The sequence below is a fragment of the Scardinius erythrophthalmus genome (assembly GCF_964197995.2).
Source record: "Scardinius erythrophthalmus genome assembly, chromosome: 2".
Classification (NCBI taxonomy): Eukaryota; Metazoa; Chordata; class Actinopteri; order Cypriniformes; family Leuciscidae; genus Scardinius; species Scardinius erythrophthalmus.
This window is the reverse complement of record NC_138222.1, coordinates 47,470,036-47,492,984: the sequence shown is the minus strand read 5'-3', so window position 1 is coordinate 47,492,984 and position 22,949 is coordinate 47,470,036. Positions and strand designations below refer to the sequence as shown.

At 40.4% G+C, this 22,949-nt stretch overlaps 1 protein-coding gene across 1 annotated transcript; it reads left to right on the top strand.

The window, feature by feature from the left end:
* The first annotated feature begins 2,295 nt into the window (after positions 1-2,295).
* cyp26b1 (cytochrome P450, family 26, subfamily b, polypeptide 1) lies at positions 2,296-20,932 on the top strand. The gene is made up of 6 exons (XM_081352054.1): positions 2,296-3,172; positions 11,179-11,403; positions 14,030-14,305; positions 14,441-14,596; positions 17,652-17,933; positions 18,766-20,932. The coding sequence occupies exons 1-6, from the start codon at positions 2,969-2,971 to the stop codon at positions 19,156-19,158; spliced, it is 1,536 nt and encodes a 511-aa protein (XP_081208180.1). The 5' UTR covers positions 2,296-2,968; the 3' UTR covers positions 19,159-20,932.
* The last annotated feature ends 2,017 nt before the right edge of the window (positions 20,933-22,949 follow it).

Here is a 22,949-nt window from a genome sequence, read left to right as displayed (position 1 = left end):
TAAATTGCAATTATTTTATTGGTGTTCGTTCATTCAATTGTGATAAGTTTAGTTTCAAGCTTTAAAGTCAACATTTTTCCAGTTTACTTTCTTAAAGGACATTCCTGGTCTTATTTTTTTTTTAAAGTATAGAAATCAATGGTTCATGTTTTCCACAACTTTAAAATGTAAAACTTTTGTACACTTTAATTAAAACGTAGTAACTCACTCTTCCTCTGAAATGAGTTTTCAATAAGCAATAACATAGCAACATTTCATGAATCTTCCAACACCTTCAACCCATCCCCTTTAATAGGCTTCTGGAATAAATCTGGTAATTCCAGGCCCCTCAGGACCCTGCGTCACTGCTAATTCACTCACATCAAACAAGAGTTCATCAAGATGTGAACTTGCTTACTCTCTAAGCTGTAAGTCTGAGCTCGTTTAGCACGTATTTCCCGGGGAAACAGTGACACACACATGATTAACTATATCAGATTTATGTAGTTTAATACATACAAATTATTTTATTCAGAATAACTACACCTGTGGTCGCTGAGTAAACTGCTTAGGCATTTTTTAACGGTAATATGCTGCAATAATAGTTCATTTTATTTGATATACGAAAGGGATTATTTCCATTTTTCCCCACTATGGAAACATGGTAAATAATAGCTACATGCTAGATGCATGACAGCGTGCGCTGGAATCAGAGATTGAGACGTTCCCTCTGTCTCCGCTAGGCGGCAGTGTGTAGTTGAGAGACGCATCCAGGTTGACAGCGGCAGACATCGTGCGCGAAATAATTTCTTGGGAAAATATCATAAAAAAAGACAGAAATCCCTTGCATTTCACAGCGCAAACTCGGGACAGGTTTACTTTGCCTTAGTAAAAGTAAAAGTAGAATGCGTAAGCTTGCAGAGGTCGCACTATCTCAAACAGACTGAAGAAATGAATGGATGGTTTTAACTTATAGACGCGCTCTCGAGCTCTTCGCATTTATCCTTTTTTAAACGAAAGCTCGACTCACTATTATTTAAATGCGTTCGAGGATTGTTACGCTTCAAACAAGTGAACAGAAAAGCCTATAAGACGAGCATCCCTTCGTCTCTGCCTGCCTCATCCTGAGCATCATCAAATGTGCGCCTCAGGAATCAGACGTGAAGAGGGTGAGCGAAACAGCTGGAGTTCTGCTCTGCAATGCTCGCCTCATGTGCTGAGAATCATTACATACATGTCCTTGAGTGATTGCTATCATAAGGTGGCCGTAATTGAAACCACGTCCCAGATGTATTGGATGACACCAGCACAAATCGGTCACTCGGTGCGCTGGTTAAGCAGTCTGTTCAACACAGGGGCAGGGGTATTCATTTTACATAATAGACAGACAGACAGACATAGATAGATAGATAGATAGATAGATATGTTTTAATAGTTTTTAAATGTTTCCGCTAAAGTTAGAGCGCTCACGAAAAGAAATCGCGTCAGACTGAGGTACATCAGAACTTTGTTTTAGGGTCATTATTTATATAATTAATTTAATGTTTTACATACTGTTTTATGTGTTTGTTTGTTGTTAAATTGTTAAATGTTGGCCCCACAAGACAACTATTATGGTTGCACGAAACGCAGCTTAACAGATTCGCGCCAGATAATAAACAGATCATTTTTATAGAAATGATTTTTTTAAAACGTCGACACCTGGAGGTTATAGATAGATAGAAAGAAAGCAAATAACGAATGAATGAGTCAATGTATGAATCACTGTATGAATAATCAAAGGACTAACATCACGCATTACAGATGCGCATTTGAACAGTCAAATTAGAAATCATAAACAACTGATATTTAACCAACATATGGTGTGGTATAAGATCAGGTAACATTTTTTAACTTTTGACTTTTTGTGTGTTGTGGTTTTTAGAACCAAGGGTTTAAATCCATGCTGCGTAATCAAGGTGTGACGCATCATTAAGCACATGTGATATATAACCATATGCATAATCCGCGAGTGGCAGGTGATAATTTCTCAATCGAATGAGATGTGAAGTATTGCAAGTCTCTCTCTCTCTCTCTCTCTCTCTCTCTCTCTCTCTCTCTCTCTCTCTCTCTCTCTCTCTCTCTCTCTCTCTCTCTCTCTCTGGGCTCTCTTCCAGGTCCCGCACGCTCCAGCGCCCGGCCCGTTCACTTTTCACCCCGCCTCAGTTCGGTGGGGTGGGGTAAGGGGGGAGCCGCTTGCACCCTGGCCGAATGCCGCCTCACTGCCTCCGCTATATAAACACACATTGGAAGCTCGCTGTACGACTCGAACTCACATTGAGAAACTGTATGTGAAGAGAGAGAGAGCTAGAGCGCAAGAGAGAGGTAGAGAGTGAAACCGCATCAGAAAAGGGCTAGCGAGACGCACTACAGTCATCTGAAGATTTTACTGCTCATAGGCATCAAACTTCGGAGGATTATATCTTTCATTTATTTCTGCGTCTTCCTTATGACCATTACTTGAATTTGAGTGCATTTAAAGAGATTATATCGAGTTTTCCTGTAAAATATTTTTAAAATAATAACTAAAACCAATTTATTATTATTATTATTATTCAAAAAGTAATTAAAAGAGTTTGGGATTTAAAACAAAATTTTCAACTCAAGTTTGACAAGTTCACTCCAAATTTACATTTTTAATTTAAAATTCACGGGAATATTGGACAGCGATTTGCAAAATCTAAAATGATATTCAAACATTTAAGATCGATTTGTAATATCCAGCATTCTGTTAATTAAACACTTCAGTTTATTCATTACAGAACTTTGTTGCGTTGCCTTTTGGTGAGAGAATCTGCTCAGCTATTTTAGCTTCTCAGAATAATTGTAGCAGCAAATCATATCTAACACAGCAAGTCACTCATATAGCCTACTCCTGAGAAGGCTTAACCACTGTAGTGCTCATCACTCCAAAGAGGTCTTTGAAAACAGCCCCCGGACGTTCACAGCCATGCTCTTCGAGAGTTTTGACCTGGTCTCGGCGCTGGCGACGCTGGCTGCGTGTTTAGTGTCCATGGCACTTCTTCTGGCCGTGTCCCAGCAGCTCTGGCAGCTGAGATGGACCGCAACACGGGACAAGAGCTGCAAGCTGCCCATGCCCAAGGGCTCCATGGGGTTCCCCATCATTGGAGAAACATGCCACTGGTTCTTTCAGGTAAGAGCTCCATCTCCTTGTGTCTTTCCAAGTTTCCAATCGCCTTGCTGTCGCACGCACACTGCTGAGGTGCGCGCCAAGCACCGCGGGTTCGTGCGTTCACCAGTGCATATAGTCTCCATGTAGGTAAATGGATTGTTAAAGACACATAAAGAGTAGAATAACGTCCACTAATGCTTTTCGCACGTGTGTGCTCGTGCGTAATATTGCGCGTTAAAAAGAGATTCCCACGTGTGCAATTTAATCCGTGCCATATTTCCATGGTGTTAATAAGCTGTCTGTTTTAGATAGCCGTCAGTTTTTGTTTCATACAGCCAGTACTCAATCCACGTGGAACAACCTGCTTGCGGCTGCCAAGAAAGCCGCGCTCAGTTCCAGAAATATTGTAGTCCTTGGCTTCCGATGCGCGCGAGAACACAGCCACTGAGCCCCGCTTGTCAAAGCGCGCGTAAACTCTCCTTGGCGCGCGGGATGAGATTGATTGCGAGGGCAGGTAGTGTCGCGCTTTCATTGAGCTTCTGTGTAATTACGCACGCCGGTTACTCTAGAAGAGCCCGCGTGCTGTGAATGATACCGTGCCGTTCTGTCATAATACCCAGACAGCGCGCAGTGCGCATACTGTACATGCAGGGTATCTAAAAATCAGCCCAGTGGCCATAATATGTGTGTATGTGTGGTTTATTTACAAGCTGTAAAGGAAAAAAATACATCAAAGTAAAAATCATAAATAAATGTCTTTCTATATTCAATCCACGGTGCGCACAGGGATGTTCCTGGACATTGTCTTGCAGTAGCTGGAGTGGGTTGCTTTAAACTGAGATTTTCTGAGATTCAGTAGGGAGGAATGTCCTGGTCTGAGTGGTGTACAGATCAAATTCTCTGGTCAGGAATAGATTCTCCAAACTTGCTGGAAATCCAGAAGAGAATTTCCGTGCAGTTGGCAGGCTCTTTACAAAAACATACAGGCTTAACATCTCAGAGGTATATTTAAAATGTAAAATATATTTAAAATCAATAGGATTTGGACTGGTCCATTTGTGGCAAACTTGTCATTCCTTATTTCTACAGCTCAAGGCATGCAGGACTGCAAGGGGACTGAGAGCTGACATGCAAACGTGCAATTTGAATTGTTGATACTGTATCTCTCTTTATTGTGCTTCTGAACACATGCACTGCTTTTACACCATCCATGTATATCAATACATCTAAGACACCACAATTACTTTGTTGGTTAGCCCCTTTTGTTGGTTCATATATCTCTGTCTGTCGCCTCAAGACTCCGCGAAGCAGCAGCTGAATCCATAAGTGGGTCAAATCTGTGATTGACATATATTTATGGACTTGGAGGATTCTAACTTTTTTGCGTTCTCTTGCAGTGTGTTTGCCATTATGAATTATGAAATGATTTAGTATTTTGTCTGTGTGTTAATTTTTTCAGGTGACCACAAAAAAAGATTTGGTCAGAACCTTCTTACTTGGTCCCCTTCTCAACTGTTCTCCAAGTTTTGGCTGAAATGGAGCATAAAATGAACTAGGACTATGCCAGGGCCATTACTTTTTTTTGTAGGCTGATTTAGTGAGTTCAGATTGAACATTAAGATAATAATGATAACTATAAATTCATGAACTCCTTAATGAATTACGCACTGCTTTGCAATAGTAGCGATAACTCCTTGATATTGCACAGTTCACCCAGTGGGCAACCCTCCCTTACCCTTACCCCTACCGCACGTCTCCACCTTGACCCAAATCACTCCAGTCTGGGTGGCAATAAAGCCGCCCACCAGGGGGTCAAAAACACACCCACACCCTGGGACAAAGACTACACGGCTTGGGGCTCTGATCAGAATTCCAGAGAGCATGGCCTATACAGACCTGGGGGATTTAGGAACAGTTTTCCAGCATCCCCTCTCTCTCGCTTTCTGGCTCTCTCCTGGGGCTTGTCGGGATTAGCGAGCATGAAACGGGCATGACTGGCACCAGTGCGGTGTGGCCCCTTTTTCACCTCTGGAACGCACCACCAACCCCTCAAACAGCCTCTTGTCTGTAGGAACAGGGGACGGGGGGTGAAAGCGGAGGGGGCTTGGCAGCAGTAGTGGGAGGAGGAGGAAGGTAGGGGATAGAAAAGAGAAGAAAAGGGGGTCCCCGGGGTGAGCGCTCACACTGCACTGAACAACCATAATCTCTCTCCACAAAGTGTTTCCAGGTCAAAGGGGAGCCCATTCTCTCAGCTCGCCACATTTAGGTTCTTTGCGCTTAATTGTCTCGTGGGCTTTGCCGTTCGTTCGGCATTAAGCTAGATCATTTCTCTCAGGTCCCGATTGCTGATTCCAACTGCATTGCAGAACATTCCCATATCTCCTCTCGTTTATGCATAGTCATGTGTCCCCAAGCACACCCTCTTTGGTGGGTACACCAAAGGGTGACTGATGGGACCTCAAGTCCTACTGCTTCTGCTCGCTCTTCCCGCCCTCTCTTTGCAGAAATGCTGTCTATACCCCAATGGAGACGGGCCAATGCACACATCCTGAGAGATTCCAACGGGCTATTTCAGTAAATGGACATATTATCTATATATACGCTGAGACTGTGGGTCAACGTATGGAGAACTCCCCCCGCGCAGTTACCTGCCGCTCTGAACTAATAAACACAGCAGCCCCCAGACTAAGCCACACACACACACACACACACACACACACACACACACACACACACACACACACACACACACACACACACACACACACACACACACACATACATATATACAGAAGGGTCTAAGGACAAGGGTCAGAATAATGAGTGATAGAAATAAAGAGCACGGAGCAAAACGATGTGCCAAGCTAAACTTGCCGTACGCTTTTCAAATCCCCCTGCTCCATCTATCTTTCTTTTCTTCTCGCCTTTCTTTATGGCGGTCGTACGCTGAAGAAACACATCGGGGTGATTCAAACTGCATATAAAATTGCACCCCCAAGTCCCTCGCGTAGCACCCCTGTGTTTAGGTCAGCCGTAGCTGATCTGAATAAATATAATTAAAAGGGTTTTTTGTGATTTTAATAAAGGGGTCATTTGTATAACATTTCCACTGGCACACAAAGGCTACATTTATGGAGCGGGAGGCTCGACTGGTGTCCAATTTACACAGAAATTTGTATTTTTAGTCCTGCGCACTCTGTGTGGAATGGGCCAGTGGAAAAAAAAAAGCGGTCCTCTTTATTGCGCCCCCTTGTAAAATATCTGATAAATTTCTTTTCAAAATAAAATAAACTATTGAACGCGGTGAGTTAACCCTTTGACCGCCAGAGGCATAGAACAGGCATGTTTTGTGTGAGGTCGAAGATCACATAACTGAACACACGTGTAAACACTTCTGATTTGTTTAACGACTTTGAAATGCAAGAATCTGTTATTCGTTTTGTCTGTTTGTTGTCTAATTCATACGTATTTTAAGGCTTTAAATACATCAAGGATAAAAGTGACAAAAACTATGCAGCTGCACGAGCTTCTGACACAGATGTTCTCCTCCCAAGAGCCCCAAGTGACGTTTGACATGTGTTTCGCGGTCCAAGTGACTGTGGAAAGCTTTTCGGTCTTATCGCTGAAGATCATCTAACCTCAACCTCTAACGGAGTTCTTGAACCCAATCTGCCTTCGCTCAAAACAAACAGGCTTTAATTTGAGTGACTGCCGATTTTTACGCGGTTTTTAGGAAAATTTGCTCATACAACAAAGTAACTGTAACTGTAACCGTGCATGCGTGCAGAAGTGGACGGACGCACCGGCCGCATTCGTGTGTTTGACAGTGCAAGTAAGCTGCAGATTATTACCTCATTGCTTTTCCAGGGTGTGTGGAGATTTTGTGCGTCAGTGACCCTTTTGGGTTTTTTGTTTTATTTTCGTTCTTTGCACGTCTGAGCTTCTGTGGCCTTGTGAAATGAGGGAGGACATTTCTCACCTTCTAGCCAAATGACATCTGCACGGCCAAGCCCAGCGCGTTTGTCTCCACATTTTGCCTCACGACCTGTTCTGCTATTTCCAGCCCGGCGACTCACTTTTCTATGAAGTAGACTGTGAACATTAAACCATTCTAATCACATTTTCTTTTGCTCACCTCACTCTCGGTCACTTCCAAGCTAGAAAACCATGACATTTTCCCATCTTCTATCTGTCTTTTGTACTTTCCACTTGTACTACACAGGTCAGGACTGGATCCTTTCTGGCTGCCCTTCTGTGTACACTTGTTTAAGAGGGAACCGTTGGCCCCTACATGTGTAAATACACACATGTAGATGTGAGAAATGTATATGTGTTTTTGGTGATGTAGTGTGTGACCATACATTGCACGGTTTCACTACTCCGGGAGAGGTGGAAAAAAGGCCCTGGCCTGGTAAGGATGACAGCATGTGGTGTTTAAAATGGACGTTCTTGTTCCCAGAATGATCAAACACACCAAGTTCACGCAGGTTACACATGAAGTCAAAATAGAAATCGTCTGAAGGGGAAATATGACAGAACAAAGACCATAAACAAACATAATATAATACAAATTACAAGTTAACTTGTGCATAAATGTGTTTATACACAGAAATCAACAGAGGGAGAGAGTTAGCCAGTGCCCTCATGTTGGGGCATGTGTGAAAGACGGCCTTGTCCTGGGTCTGTCAGGTTAAAAACGGCTCCTTTCTTTCTCTCGTACTGACAGGTCCCACTGCTGAGGTGAGCACACACATACGCACACACACAATCATCCATCATCACACAAACTCAGTTCTCACCATGTGGTGAAAGATACTACATTTATTTTCCCCCCTCTTCCCCTGCATTGCTTTTGGATGTGTGTGTGTGTGCATGTGGTTGTTCATGTCAGCATTACCTCTTGCCCTCACACTCAACTGATATGTGAAATCCTCAGTGTCTTTAAGTATTGCCTGGCTGTGAGCTGGCCAGTGACTATTTCTCTCACCCCACACACTGTGCACGCAGTGCCTGTGCCCCCTGTCTAACACCTGGCGAGGTCCCGGGATGCCGTGTGTCTGTTTGGCCATGGTCAGAGTTTCTCTGGGGGAAACTCCGGTCATGCTGTTTTAGAAAAACAATCTAAACACATTTCTTATTGACTTTTCTGAAGTTCCGATTGGTCGCTTATGATTCTAGAATCTGGAACGCTTTCACCTCTTCCTGATGAGGAACCAAAAAAGGCTTTGGATATAATATAATCCCGCCAAAACTATAAAACCCAAAAACAGTCATTTGCTGGAAAAATATTGTGAACACTGAGAAAGAGAAGTGTGAAAGTGTGAAATATGGTTTAAGTTGTCCAGTACTGCAGGATTTACAGCCATATATTCTCCCACATGTTCAGCCAGGTCGGGTTAAACTTTCGCAGTTGAAAAAATGAGACTTAATCCCCTTTTGTCTGACCTCGTCTAACCTTGATGTGCATACATCTTGTTAGTTTGATTTTATAGTCTCACTATTTAACTAAGCTGATCATTTGTTGTAGGGATTTAGGGGCACAAGCGGCTCATAAGACATTTGCTAAGTCTTCAGAGATCTCAGCCAGTCATGAGCTAAGTTTGTCATTTAAGGTCTCTGACAATATGGAAGTGCAAGCTCAAAGGCGAGAAGAGAGTATAAGAGCATGAGTGAGATCAAGCAAGATAAGTCAAGATGGAAAACTAAAGCATCCGCTGACAGATGTTAGAATGACTTATGACAGATGTTTTTGCGTCATTAGATGTTTGGAAAAAAAAAAGTATGCAATGCATTTTCGATGATGCACGTACATTTACATTCTTTATTATTTGCTGGCAATATTTTATAAAAAAGTTCAAGACCAAGACATCATTCATGAACTAATCTGTTTATTTGTTTATATATAGAGGTGAGAAACCCAGCCTCAGACCACAGTTACACAAAAAGGGGAGGAACGCTTATTTGCCCATCTCAAAAGAGATTGGTTACTGGACTGACGGCACACAGGAAGGATGTTGGGAAGTGCTTGTCCTCAGAGTTAAAGCAGCAATATGCACAGGGCCTGTCCCTTATATTTAAGACCAGGAGATGGTGGGAAAGTCAGTGTTACATGAGCTTCTCTGTCCATACATATATTCTGAAGAGGGGATTAAAGCTCCCGGAAATATGCAGTTTGAATTTCACAATTTTTGCTCATGGGTTCTCAATTCTGAACATAAGTAATATTATCATTTGAGCCGTAAATGTCATAAAAGCCCTCCATATGGAAATATGTCATTGGTAATAAATAAATAAAAACATTAGAGTATACACAGCTACGTTTGAATGGCCATTAATGTAGAAAGCAGAAAGATGCCTCTTGTTTGCAGAATGGTGTAGTTACGGCATCTACCAGCAGAGGCTAACTGGATTCTTGCATTTGCTCTATTCTTTTTTTCCTCTGTGATAGCTACTGGAATGAATTTACTTGTTGTTTAACCCCATGGCGTCTGGTTTAGTGCTTTTTATTTGGTTTAAATACCCTGGTTGGCTATTCGTTTCACATTTGGACTGAACAGGCATTAACACACAGAGGCATGCACATAGCATGCTGAGGTAAAGTGTATTCAGAGTAGTTTCTCTCAGCCAAACAGGAAAAAAGCCTTGCATGCTGCTAAATTTATCCCTGAAAATAAGAGTGTGAGTGTTGGAGTGTGCTTGATGAAACTGGTCACAAAATTTGGAAAGGGGAGGGGGGAGGGTGGCAAGGGGAGCAAACAGCTCTACTGCCACTTCCTGCCATGGGGTCAGTATGTGTGTGTGAGGCTGAGAGGTTACAGGCCGTCTTTATGTGCTCAGCAGAAGTCTCGAGGGCTAGAGACAATTACTGTGTGTGTTATACGGAGCCACTCACTCCAAAAGCTTCGAGTTTTTATCATGTTTGTAACTACTGAACTGAACTTACGAATTAATTTAGTACTGTGTAAAATAATGCATTAAATTATGTATACAGCGTCAACGTTGCAAAATTTCAGTCAGGCAGATGTTATGGCTACACTTAAAAGCATGGGCATGAGACACTATTCAGGTTTATGTGTCCTGCCCCGAGAAAGACTGAAGTGTGTTGCTGTAACACTTTAAACGTCACATTCAGGTTTCTGGGGTAATCACTCTGCTTGTTCTTAAATTTTAGAGGTTAAGGGGTAAAAGGTGAAAGTTTGCAGTATATGTACTGGATTCCTCGCTGATTAGCACATTCAGACACGCCAACTTCTCAGAGCTAATGGCTGCGCTCATATACTCATTAGATCATTTCTCTTAGCAAAGGCTCTGATCCTAAAGGCTAAGCTTGAGCCCCTTCTTAGCTAAAGCTAACCTAACTGCATAAAGAATGCTGTGAATGGGACCCATATGCCCTTACAATACAAAAACAAACAAGACGGCTAATCCCACAAGGCTAACACCCTTCATTCCAAGTAATTATTAGCCCTAACACCTCATTACCTCTGTAATATTCAGACAGAAATCTCTTAGCCTACAGTGTTGTGTTCAATTTAAATGGTTATTGCTAGGCTAAAGGTTAATCATTCAATTGGAACTACAAATGTAAAAATGCTTTTCAGTTTATGGTAGAAAACTGACAGCTGTGGTTGGCAGAAAAAGCGCAGCGACAATGTTTCGGGTATGAGGGTGACACCATACTTTTCATACTTTTTTAACGTACTAAAAATATAATATTTACAATATTGTACAGTACTGAACAGTATTGTTTTCTGAAAATTAATTAAAAGGTAAATTATACTCCTGAAATATTTAATTTTAATAATTAAAAAAAATATATAATTTATAATATTTAAAATATATATCATTTTTTACATACAGATCACCAATTAACATCAAATGAAATGTATCCGGTCCATTTAGCAAATATGACACTCCAATATAACACAATTTTAACTGTAAACAACATTTTGCATTAAAAAATGTTGTCTACTCCACTATTACATGTATTCTCATGTATTTTCTTCTTTTCTGCTTCTCTTTTTCAGGGAGCAGGTTTCCATGCATCAAGGAGGCAGAAGTATGGGAACGTATTCAAGACCCACCTGCTCGGGCGGCCGCTGATCCGGGTGACGGGGGCAGAGAATGTGCGTAAAGTTCTGATGGGAGAGCACAGCCTGGTCACTGTGGACTGGCCCCAAAGCACCAGCACTCTACTGGGTCCCAACAGTCTGGCCAACTCTATAGGAGACATCCACCGCAAAAGGAGAAAGGTCCATATCCAGTTGTTTACTACTCAAATATAGTTTTATTATGTGTGGGAACTATCCTTATCTCCTAATGTATGGTTTTTGTGTGCTCCATTTCCCCGCCTTGCCAATGAAAAATGTTTTGAATTAGTGAAAGGACAAAACAGAGAGTAAGAATGAGAGATGGAGTGAAAGAAACAAGATAGAAGGTCAAATGGAAATGGTCTGCCATCCATAGGTCCAGATTTGGAGATAGATACCCACAATGACTTGCTCCTCTGTTACGCATAACAGTCTGCTCACAATGACCACATGGAGGATTATGCTCATAACTAGCTTCTCCTCAAATCCAACCCATTGTTCTGGGACAAAATAGCTTTTTTGTAGACCATGGTCCTCTTCAGTCACTTGGAGGCTTGAGTTTCACCCCACACACCTGTTCCATTGAAGGGTCAGCAAGGTGTAATCAGTCTGGTTAATCCTCCAGGTCCTGGGCCTCATGCAAACTCCCTAATGACTGCTAATTAGTCAGCCTGCTTCAGACAGACAAAGACCGCCTTATGGACCCCCTTCAACCATGTTCCAATGTCCCGCTTTGCACACTAATGTCATAAGTGTATTTTCGTTTGTTTTTCAACCTCTCTGGAAATGTACAGAATTCCATATTTGTGACTGGATGGGTACTTTCATCAACAAGTTCTGCCCCTAAGCCCTCTGGGACATCCCGATCTGCCCCTTTGAAGACTATTGCTACACATACTAGAGAGATGCTGGGTGCAAGTATTGGATCTAAATGGCCCCAAGAGCTCTGGATGTAGCTAGTGATAATTGCATAGAATATGACAAGTTACATTTAATGTTAAACTGGCTTTGTGTCACTAAAAAGATGCACAACAGTTCACTAATTAATATTAGATACAACCAAATCAGACCTCAAAAAGTAGCCAGAGAGCAGTAGACCCATCAAACAGTGGTTTTGGTAGGAATTTGGTAGAATTTATTAGGTTGGCCAGTAGAGGGCACAGGATCTTAATTCTACACTCACCTGCCTACACCGAAGTGCTCTCCCTGTGAATGAGAGATTTTGTTTTAGTCAGCGGGGGAGAGAAAGAGAGAAAGAGAGAGAGAGAGAGAGAGAGAGAAAAGAGAGAGAGAATGGAAAAGTAGAGAGAAGTGTAAAGAAAGTGAATGGTTTGGGGGAGAGAATAAAGAGGTCTTTACATTCTGGTCAAACCAGCAGCTTTGAGCAGTTTCATATAATTTAAGACATATGGAAATTATTAGGGTGGGGGAGTTTTAAAAGGCCGTGTGTGTATGTGTGTGTGGAAAGTGCAGTACAAGAAGTCACGTTTTGTAATGAAGACAGGCGGCTGTTTTTTTTCCAGTAGTGTTCTAAATCCTGTATAATAGGGACTGGCATTAGTGGAGCTTGACTGACGTCTGTCTACTACGCAAGGAATCGCAATAGGAAAATAGTAACCTTCAAAATTCCCAAACCAATAAGCAGTATAAATATGGTGTAATATTTCTATATTAGTGTATGGTTAGTAGCTAAGAGAGATGTGTGATGCAAACATGCTTGTAGCCACTCGTTTTTTTTCCTCCACACATGTGAACCGCTGTGACGTACCAGAAAAAGATTAGATGTTAGTAATGTAGTAACATGGACAGATCACTGGAGGTTTTATATACAGGGAGAAGGACTAAGTATAAATAGATATGAAATAGGATTTTAATAACTAAATGATATACTAACAGCCCGCTAATTGTTAGAGATAGAGAAGAACAGCACGGAAAGGAGACATGAAGAAATGGGCCTTGGCAAAAGAAAGTCAGACGTGAGGAGAGACAGGAGGAGGACACACGAGTCTCCGCCCTCTTCGCTTTACTACTGGAAAAAAAGCGGGGCGGAGACGAGGTATTTGGAACGAGATGGCAAATAAAAAGTGCTATTGTTAGTCGTGGAACATGGATGTTATTTCACTAAACAAACCAGCACAACTGAAGCACATTAGAAATGCGCTGCTGCAGCCAGGAAAATCTTACCTTCGCCTTTCACCCTCACTGCTGATGCAGAGGGAAACTCTCACAGATATTCTGAGAGAGAGGTGGAGGTATAGGTGAGTGGCAGTTAAGAGTATGAGAAGGTCAAAAATAGTGAGGACTTCAGAATTAATGAGAATGTTTCATGCTTCATATTATTAGACAAATAAGCTTGGCCTTTAAGTCCCGACTGTGGCTTCAGGATAATATTTTCATGACATTTCTTGCCTGTAGAGCACAGATGTGCTGTTCTGTGACGGTTGATGTGATTCACGGGCCAGCTGCATTGTGGGAAGTGTAGTTCAGCAAATGCAGGTTCCCAAAGCAAATGTTTAGCGCTTTTAGAACAGTACGTCTACTGTCAGATAGTGTCACATATACAGACAGGTTCATAAACCTGCTTGTTTTTGGAAGCCGATCCCTCCCACTGCTCTCTAGAAGTGTATTTGGTAAAATACATCCTTCTTATGAAGATCAGATCCAGTTTTGAGCTAAATAATTTGATAAAACCAACAACTCATCGCAAAACAATTCATCATGTCATATTTGTTCTCTATCACATTTTGCAAAACAGCAGACTGACCGCACTTTCACTTGTGTTTCTCAGATCTTTGCTAAAGTCTTCAGTCATGAGGCTCTGGAGAGCTACTTGCCCAAGATCCAGCTGGTCATTCAGGAAAACCTGCGGGTGTGGAGCTCCAATCCTGAGCCCATCAACGTGTACCGTGAGTCCCAGCGACTCTCCTTCCACATGGCGGTGCGTGTGCTCCTGGGTTTCCGCGTATCTGAAGAGGAGATGCGCAGTCTTTTCCAGACTTTCCAGGATTTTGTGGAGAACGTTTTTAGCCTTCCCATCGACCTGCCGTTTAGTGGTTATAGGAAGGTAAAATGTCAATTCGTATTGTCTAAATCGCTTGAAAGTAGAGGAATGAATTAGATTGGCTCTGTGTATTAGGTACACCGAGATAGATCAATACTAATAAACTTCAATTAATGAACTTGTTTTGTGTGTTTGCAGGGTATTCGCGCTAGAGACTCACTCCAGAAAAGCATAGAAAAAGCCATCAGAGAGAAACCACTCCACACACAGGGGAAAGATTACACCGATGCTCTTGATGTGCTTCTAGAAAGCGCCAAGGAGAACAACACAGAGCTTACGATGCAGGAGCTGAAGGTGAGCGTAGCACCAATAGCTATGCTTCATATTTTTATGTGCATTTTGGGATATTGCATAAAAAAACACTAGATGGAAACGGCAAAATGCACTGAAATACTACAAATGCGCTCAATTGAGGCAGATAAAAATTTTATCTGATAAGAAGACATGCGCATAAACTACGATGGAAACACATTTACCAAATAAATCTCTCAATGCACAACAAATAACTCGCATGAATGATTTGGTTTTAATTCACTCAGCTGAACGGGCAAGGAAGGCAAACAAAACTGACAACAAGCGCGCACACATAACATCCATAGAAGGACAACACCAGACAAAGAACATGAGAAACACTTGGGTATATATTATGGAAGCTTGTTTCCGCCACTGAATAACATTTTAAAAGATAATTGCGACTTTTTATCTCACAATTGCGAGTTTACATCTCGCAATTCTGACTTTATTTCTCAGAATTGCGAGATATAAAGTCAGAATTGCGTGAAATAAAGTCAGAATTCTGAGATATAAAGTCAGAATTGCGAGATATAAAGTCGCAATTGCGTCTTATAAAGTCAGAATTCTGACTTTTTTTCTCGCAATTCTGACTTTATATCTCGCAATTCTGACTTTATATCTCAGAATTCTGACTTTATATCACGCAATTCTGACTTTATAACACATAATTGCGAGTTTATATCTCGCAATTCTGACATCTTTTCTCAGAATTGTGAGATATAAAGTCCAATTCTAAGGGGGAAAAAAAAGACGGACTTTTTTTTTTACCTTAGAATAGTTTATCTCACAATTCTGACTTTATAACACGCAATTGCGACTTTATTTCATGCAATTCTGACTTAATATCTCCCAATTGCGTGATATAAAGTCAGAATTCTGAGATATAAAGTCAGAATTGCGTGATATAAAGTCAGAATTGCGTGATATAAAGTTGCAATTGTCAGAATTCTGACTTTATAACACGCAATTCTGACTTTATATCTCGCAATTCTGACTTTAAAACACGCAATTGCGACTTTATTTCACGCAATTCTGACTTTATATCTCGCAATTCTGAGAAATAAAGTCAGAATTGCGAGATGTAAACTCGCAATTATGAGATAAAAAGTCGCAATTATCTTTTTTTTTTTTTTTTTGGCGGAAACAAGCTTCCATAATATATACACTCAAGGAGAGATTGGCGAACAAGACACACCTGGGAACAATCAACAAGAAAAACTACAAAGGACTACAAAACATGGCACAGAATAGGAAATAACATTAGTCCACATAAGACAAGGGGAACACAAGACAGGAATCATGACACCAGGAAGTGACGATTTTATTCGCTTTAACACATGGGATGCAAACGGTGCTTTATTCACAAATGTTTTATGCGATATTTCATTTTTAAAGTTAAATTTGCAACTTTGGATGGAAACATAGCTACAACTTTGTTCAAAACATCATTTTAAAATCTCATATGCACACTTTCCTTTGTGAAGGCTGTTCCAAACAGAAATCAACAAAATTATTAAAAATCATGATATTTAACAAACATCGTGAATAAAACTTCACTGATCAGTTACTGTGAGGTGAGAAAAATGTTGATTATAAACATACAGCTATCTGATACTGAAACCTATTCATTATTTTTTTGTTTTTTCTTCATATGTCATCAGAGTAGCAACATACTAATGTCAAATTCCATGGGAAATCAAATTTGAGCTCCCCTTGTGCACTTTGCCTACTGAACGCTATTTGTGCCGTGTGAGAGTGACTGTTAAGATGGTTGTAGTGCATGTAGTCAGTCCCTAAAGAGTTTCCCTTCTGTTAGAATGCTTTCTCAGAAGGTCGCTGCCTGTAGGCAGTAGAAAGCAAGGCAGCTCACTAGATGCTGAAACCTGTTAAAAATTGAGTAGCCGCCTAGTCTGCATAGTAGTGGACTTCTTTGACACACTAAAGTGTGCTGTCTCACTACAGTAAAACAGAGATATTATATCACCAAACAAAGACACATTTCAAGACAATTTGAGATGGCATGTCTATTTAATGCTATACATTACATATCCATAAAACTGTTCATGGATTTCACCACACAGTCATCCTTCCAGTCTCTTTCTACTGATCATTTTCTTTTCATTGTGAGGTCAACTTGTGATTACTTGATTACATATTAAAGCAAAAAAGGAAGTCAACACTTTGATTTTGAGAGGCTAACAGTGACTCTCTGACAGCACACTTTACCCACTGACTGCTCTCTTTATTTCTCATCTCTCTCCTGCTCAGTTCTCTTGTGTCATGGCCAAACCGGGATGACAGACATTTAATGATACAGATAATAGTAAATAAATGCTTCCCTGTAGGCTATTGTTCCCTGGTTATTCCGCTCAGCTCAGAGGTTTTAGCTTTTTTCTTTTCTAAGGTACATGTGTAGTCTCCTCAGACAGTGGTGGCAGGAGTGGCTCCCAGGCCTGTCAACACCAACTCACTGGCAAGCAGTTAAAAAGGGAGGGAGAGAGAGAGAGAGAGAAAAAAAAGAAACCTGTGTAAGATGGCTGCCAAACCTCAAAGAAAAAAGAAGAGAGAAGGAAAGAAAAGAAATAAAGAAGCTCCGTCCTAAGAATTTAGAAAAAGTCAGACTGCGGTGAAGTAGCTGCATGACTAGAGACAATATTATATATACAGTAACACTTTAGATTAGGGAACATATTTGATATTAATTAGGAGTTTTCCCTCAATAAACTCTTAATTTCTGCTTATTGATAGTAAATAACTTAATTGTTGTAGTGCACTTGTAATGCACTTTATAAGTTTTAATAAACAGTCAATATGCTAGTAATATGCATAAACAATTAGTTAATAAAGAAGAGTGTTCCCTAATCTAAAGTGTTACAACTTTTTTAATCATTAAATAACCCGAACATTTCTGTTTCTGCAAAGTTTTACAACAGCAATCAAACTCAAATCATCAATAACAATGTAAATGTGCCAGAAGTGTCAAATATCTTTGACTAGCTACCATATATCAGTGTCCTTTAGTTGAGTCACATCAGCTTCTCTCTTTCTCCCTCAGGAGTCCACAATTGAGCTGATCTTCGCTGCTTTTGCCACAACAGCCAGCGCCAGCACGTCTCTGATCATGCAACTGTTGAAACACCCTCCGGTGCTGGAGAAGCTGCGTGAGGAGCTGAGGAGTTGCGGCCTTCTGCACGACGGCTGTCTATGCCAGGGTGAACTACGCTTGGACAGCATCGTTAGCCTCAAGTACCTGGACTGCGTGATCAAAGAGGTCCTGCGTCTCTTTGCCCCCGTGTCCGGAGGTTATCGCATTGCCACGCAGACCTTTGAGCTTGATGTGAGTTGTTGTGGATTTGCAGCTATTTTCACCCAAGAATTTACATTTTCTCATCATTATCCTTACGTCTTTCCTAATATGTATGACTTAATTTCTTAACTGGGAAACAAAAAAAGATGTTTTGAAAAATGTCTCAGTGGTTTGTGTCCATACAATGAAAGTCGAGTGTTGTTTGGACCACGGCGTTCTTTAAAATATCAGAGAAGAAAGTCATACAGGTTTTGTAAATGATGTCAGAATTCTCTTTTTTGGGTGAACACTGTTGGTAACATTTTGTATTGATGTTAATCTAATCAATGCTCATCGATTTTTTATCATTCTAACCATTATTTTAGTTTATTTGTGTACTATCATAGTATGTATTAGTGCTGTCAAATCGATTAATCGCATCTAACATAAAAGTTTGTGTATATATATATGTGTGTGTGTGTGTGTGTGTGTCTATATGTATATACTCACACATTTTATATATTCACAAACATTTATGTTAGATGCAATTAATCACGATTAGTCGGTTTGACAGCAATGATATTTATTAATATTTTAAATGGCTTTTTTTAGTCAGCATTATTTGAAGTTTTTGTGACTGTCATTTTTATTATTTTTTAAATATTTATTTTCTTATATATCTTTAATTTATATTTATTTCAGTTTTAGTTTTAGTAATTTTACTACAATTTAAACTTCAATTTATTTCAGTTAGTTGCCAAGGCAACATTTTGAAAGTTTTTCCTATATATATATATTTATTTTTATTTTGAATAGTTGAAGCTTTAGTTTTAGTTAACAGTAACAACACTTCTTCTAAACTCATTTTTTGTCCGTCTCTCAGGGTGTACAGGTACCTAAAGGTTGGAGTGTCATGTACAGCATCCGCGACACCCACGACACCTCAGCTGTGTTCAAGGACGTGGAGGCCTTTGACCCAGACCGGTTCAGCCCAGAGCGTAGTGAGGATCGCGAGGGCCGCTTCCACTACCTGCCCTTCGGCGGCGGCGTTCGCTCCTGCCTCGGCAAGCAGCTGGCCACTCTTTTCCTCAAACTCCTGGCAGTGGAGCTGGCTGGAGGGAGTCGCTTCGAGCTGGCCACGCGGACATTCCCACGCTTGATTTCGGTCCCCGTGGTACACCCCACCGATGGCCTTCGTGTAAAATTCTTCGGCCTCGACTCCAACCAGAACCAGATCATGGCCAAGCCGAAAAACATGCTAGATGCCACCGTGTGACAGACTGAGAACTAACAGACTTCATATATGGAGCTGTCACCTGAAGTTCTGTAAAAGACTCTCATTTGCCAAAAATGTATAGTCTATCATTTGTAAAGAAGTATATCATAAATATATAAATTTAACTGAACGTATTGCTACATCAGGAGAGCACAAGAGGAAGGTTTCAGAAAAGAAGACAGATCCGGAGGGGTTAAAGGGACAGTCATATAAGCCGATGTAGATTTCACAGGGTATGGCCAGTTCTGCTTTAACCAACGCGGGACGGCTCTGGAGGAATCAGTCTTGAAATAGTTTGAGATGAGTGTTTTTTGTCTGTGTGCAAGTGTCTGGATGCTGAGTTCATTTATATGTATATACAGTATGTGTGGTTTGTGTGTGTGTGTAAATACACTACATGTTTTTCTCGTGCAAATGTGTGCGCGTGCCTGTTTGCGTGCGTGGACAGGTTGTTATTCAGCTAAGGTATTAGCAGTTAGAGTAGGCAGTAAACTAGAATGAATGGGATGACTGTGTAATTTACTCAGGTATGTTAGCAGTACAGAAGGAGCTTTCAGACTAACCCAGTACTTGTTATACATGCTCTGTACATAAGTGACAATTCATAATATTCTTTTTAAGAGAGCGTGAAAAGGAGGCGAGAGATGAAGAGAGATATAACTAGACAGAGACTATGAGAGAAAATTAACCTGTGCAGGCTCTCAAAACAAGCTATAGAGGGAATGAGGGACTCATTCCTGCTGCAAATTTTTATATCTGAAGACATTTATGAAAAAAAAAGTATGTCGTAAACTGTCGTATATGCTGCTTTGGGAGTCGCTTTTTATTTATATGATGGAGCAGAGTGCCAACTGACCTCTGCTGCTCCACATCAATATATGAAGAAATTATACTGAACACACAGTAGATGGTGGTGGAACGGAGTGGACAATCATCAGGCATTCACTCTATAAACCACCAATCAGGAGAGTTTTCTTGAGATGCCTCTGAAGGGACTTTAAAAGCAGTTGAGTGAGAGGCAATAGGATTCCCCAGTGCGGGTTCTTCTTTCACTTCCTCTACATGCCACGCAAAGGACTTTTCTTTGATAAAATATGCCACTGATCTTTATTTTTTATTTTTTATGAATTAAAGAATTAATGAATGGATTAATTAAAATAATGTCTGCTGCTTTCAGTGTACCATTTTTCGAACACAGAGTAGATCGCTACCTTCAGCTACAGTTTTGCTATTTCTAAGCAAATGTGAGTGCACAAGGAATTTCACCAATTAGAAAGCCATGGGTAAAGCATATTTGCATTGTCTAATATCCTAATATTCTTGCTATTAATATTATTATTGTAATAAATCTTATTTTAAGTGCTATTTTTGTTATATTTCAGAATAGAGTTCTAGTATAAGTAAAGTCTGTTGGTAAATACTGTTCTATTTAGAATGATATGGATTTCAGTTATACTATATTGTACACTGTTTAAATGTTAATATGGTTTTTATGTTATTGTAATAATTATAATTTTTGGTTATCATTATTATCATTGCATTTAGTTAATATTAATAAACAGAAGCACTTGCGAGGTATGTTTATTTTGAGTGCCATTTGACTACATGTTCTGATTGTTGAGTTTGTCTGTACATATATTTTATTCCTTTTTACAAATCCACATTTCACTTAGTTCAAATATGAATGTTTTCCCCTTCTTTTTTTGTTACAGTGATTCTTAAATGTACTTGGTAATTTTATAAACCCTTGTAATAAACTATAATGTGAAAATCAATCATTCACTTCTGATTCTTTCCTATGATCTCGCCTCATTCTGCTTAACATTAACAACTTCCTTTGCCACTTAGTCTCAAGGGTGTCTGGATGCGTTTTGAACATGATTTTTTAAATTATGGCTAAATATTTTAATTGTTAACCACATGCAAGTCTGTTTTACATCACCTAGGAACCACAGTATACCCCTTTGATGTTTGCAGTCATATTCTGTGAAGGGAAAAGAAAGCTGATCTCTTTGATGTTCACCCTTTTTGATGTGTTGATTCTTGATGCTCAAACCTTAGTGTTTGTATATATACACGGTAAATATACGATGAAGCAACAATACTATACACTGTAAAGTAACCACATACATCCTCAAGTTTTCACCAATACTTACAGTAGTGATATGGAGACACACACACACACACGCACACTGCAGACAACTCAACAAACAACAGCTTTATTCAATAGACGCCAGATGTGTTGACCAGCATTCACTTCAAAGAGCTGCCTTAGCACACAAAAAAACATACTCACCATACATGTTCTCATTGCTTTGCAGTCTTGCTAATTCATTTATGGCTTTCTTTGTTTTTCAAAAATGTTGTTTAGTTATTATCCAAGTATGCCCTAACAGCATTCTAGAAGTTGTTCATTAGATACTCTGCATGAAAGGATAATGCCTTAATTTCAGCGTCAGATTTTCTTTGAATAGCGCTTTATGAATATTTAATGACAGTGACCCATGTTGTAAGTGAAAGCAGGAACATCTTGACAACCTGGATCACAAGAAAGGTTTCTCAATAGAGATCACTAATGGGGTCACTTCCTTTTCTTTTTATCAGATAACTTAATCAATACTGAAATTCACATCAATGGTGATGATATTTACTCCATGACATAAAAAGCAAAAAGGTCAGAGATCAATAGAAGACATTAATAGAAGTAAAAACTGTAGTAAAAAATATTTTGACCATGATTACCCCTAAAGAAATGTACGATAGTCTTGGTGGCCACTGACCATTCACCTACTGTAGCCTGGTGTTGTGAGATCTGGGTCCTCCTTTATAAAACGTGCGTACGCACAGATCTGAACTCAGAGTGTGGGTATGCAAAAATCCACGCCAACGTTCATATTTATTAAAACGGACTTTGACGTGGAAAAGTGCTTAGCGTCACATCAGGGTCTGAGCAAACCTTTTCCTTGTGGCAGAAAGTCGGAGTACTGCAGGTATTTGGAAATCTAAGCACTTCTTGCCGCCATTTTCAAGTAGCCTAAAGGATTTGGATGTTGACTGGTGCTCTTTTATATGATAATGACATTAATTAGGCGACGTTTACAAAGTGGAGATCGGAACCCAGCAAACACATTTACGTTGTGGCAACGTCTCTGGCGCGTTGCATTTCTGCTATGGCAACGTCGCTGTCTACGTGCTCGCAACATTGTAACAACGTAGAATTGTAAGACGTGACAGGGCTGTAGCAACGTTGTTGCGCGACATTCAGCAACTGAGAGACGACGTTCTGACAATATTTAGGGCCCGAGCACCGATGGTGTGAGGACCCTCTTGGAATTGCTCTGTTTATTATTAGGGCCCGAGCACCGATGGTGTGAGGACCCTCTTGGAATTGCTCTGTTTATTATTATTATTATTATTATTATTATTATTCTTCTCCGCATTGAATTGCATTTTTGAGGGCCTAAACATGCGCGAAAACTCACGAAACTTTGCACACGCGTCAGAACTGGCGAAAATTTACATCTGATATAGGTTTCAGAATTGGACGGGGCAAAACGGCTCGATAGCGCCACCTATAAAAGTTCAACGGAGTGCGCCTCCCGCAACGTTCCACGTACGTGCACGAAATTCGGTACATACATGTAATGACCTAATACCTACAAAAAAGTCTCTTGGAGCATAGCCCTAAACCCAACAGGAAGTCAGCCATTTTGAACTTCCTCCCAGATTTTTGTGCAGTTTTTGACATTTTCAGGCCTCATACTTTAACGAACTCCTCCTACAGTTTTAAT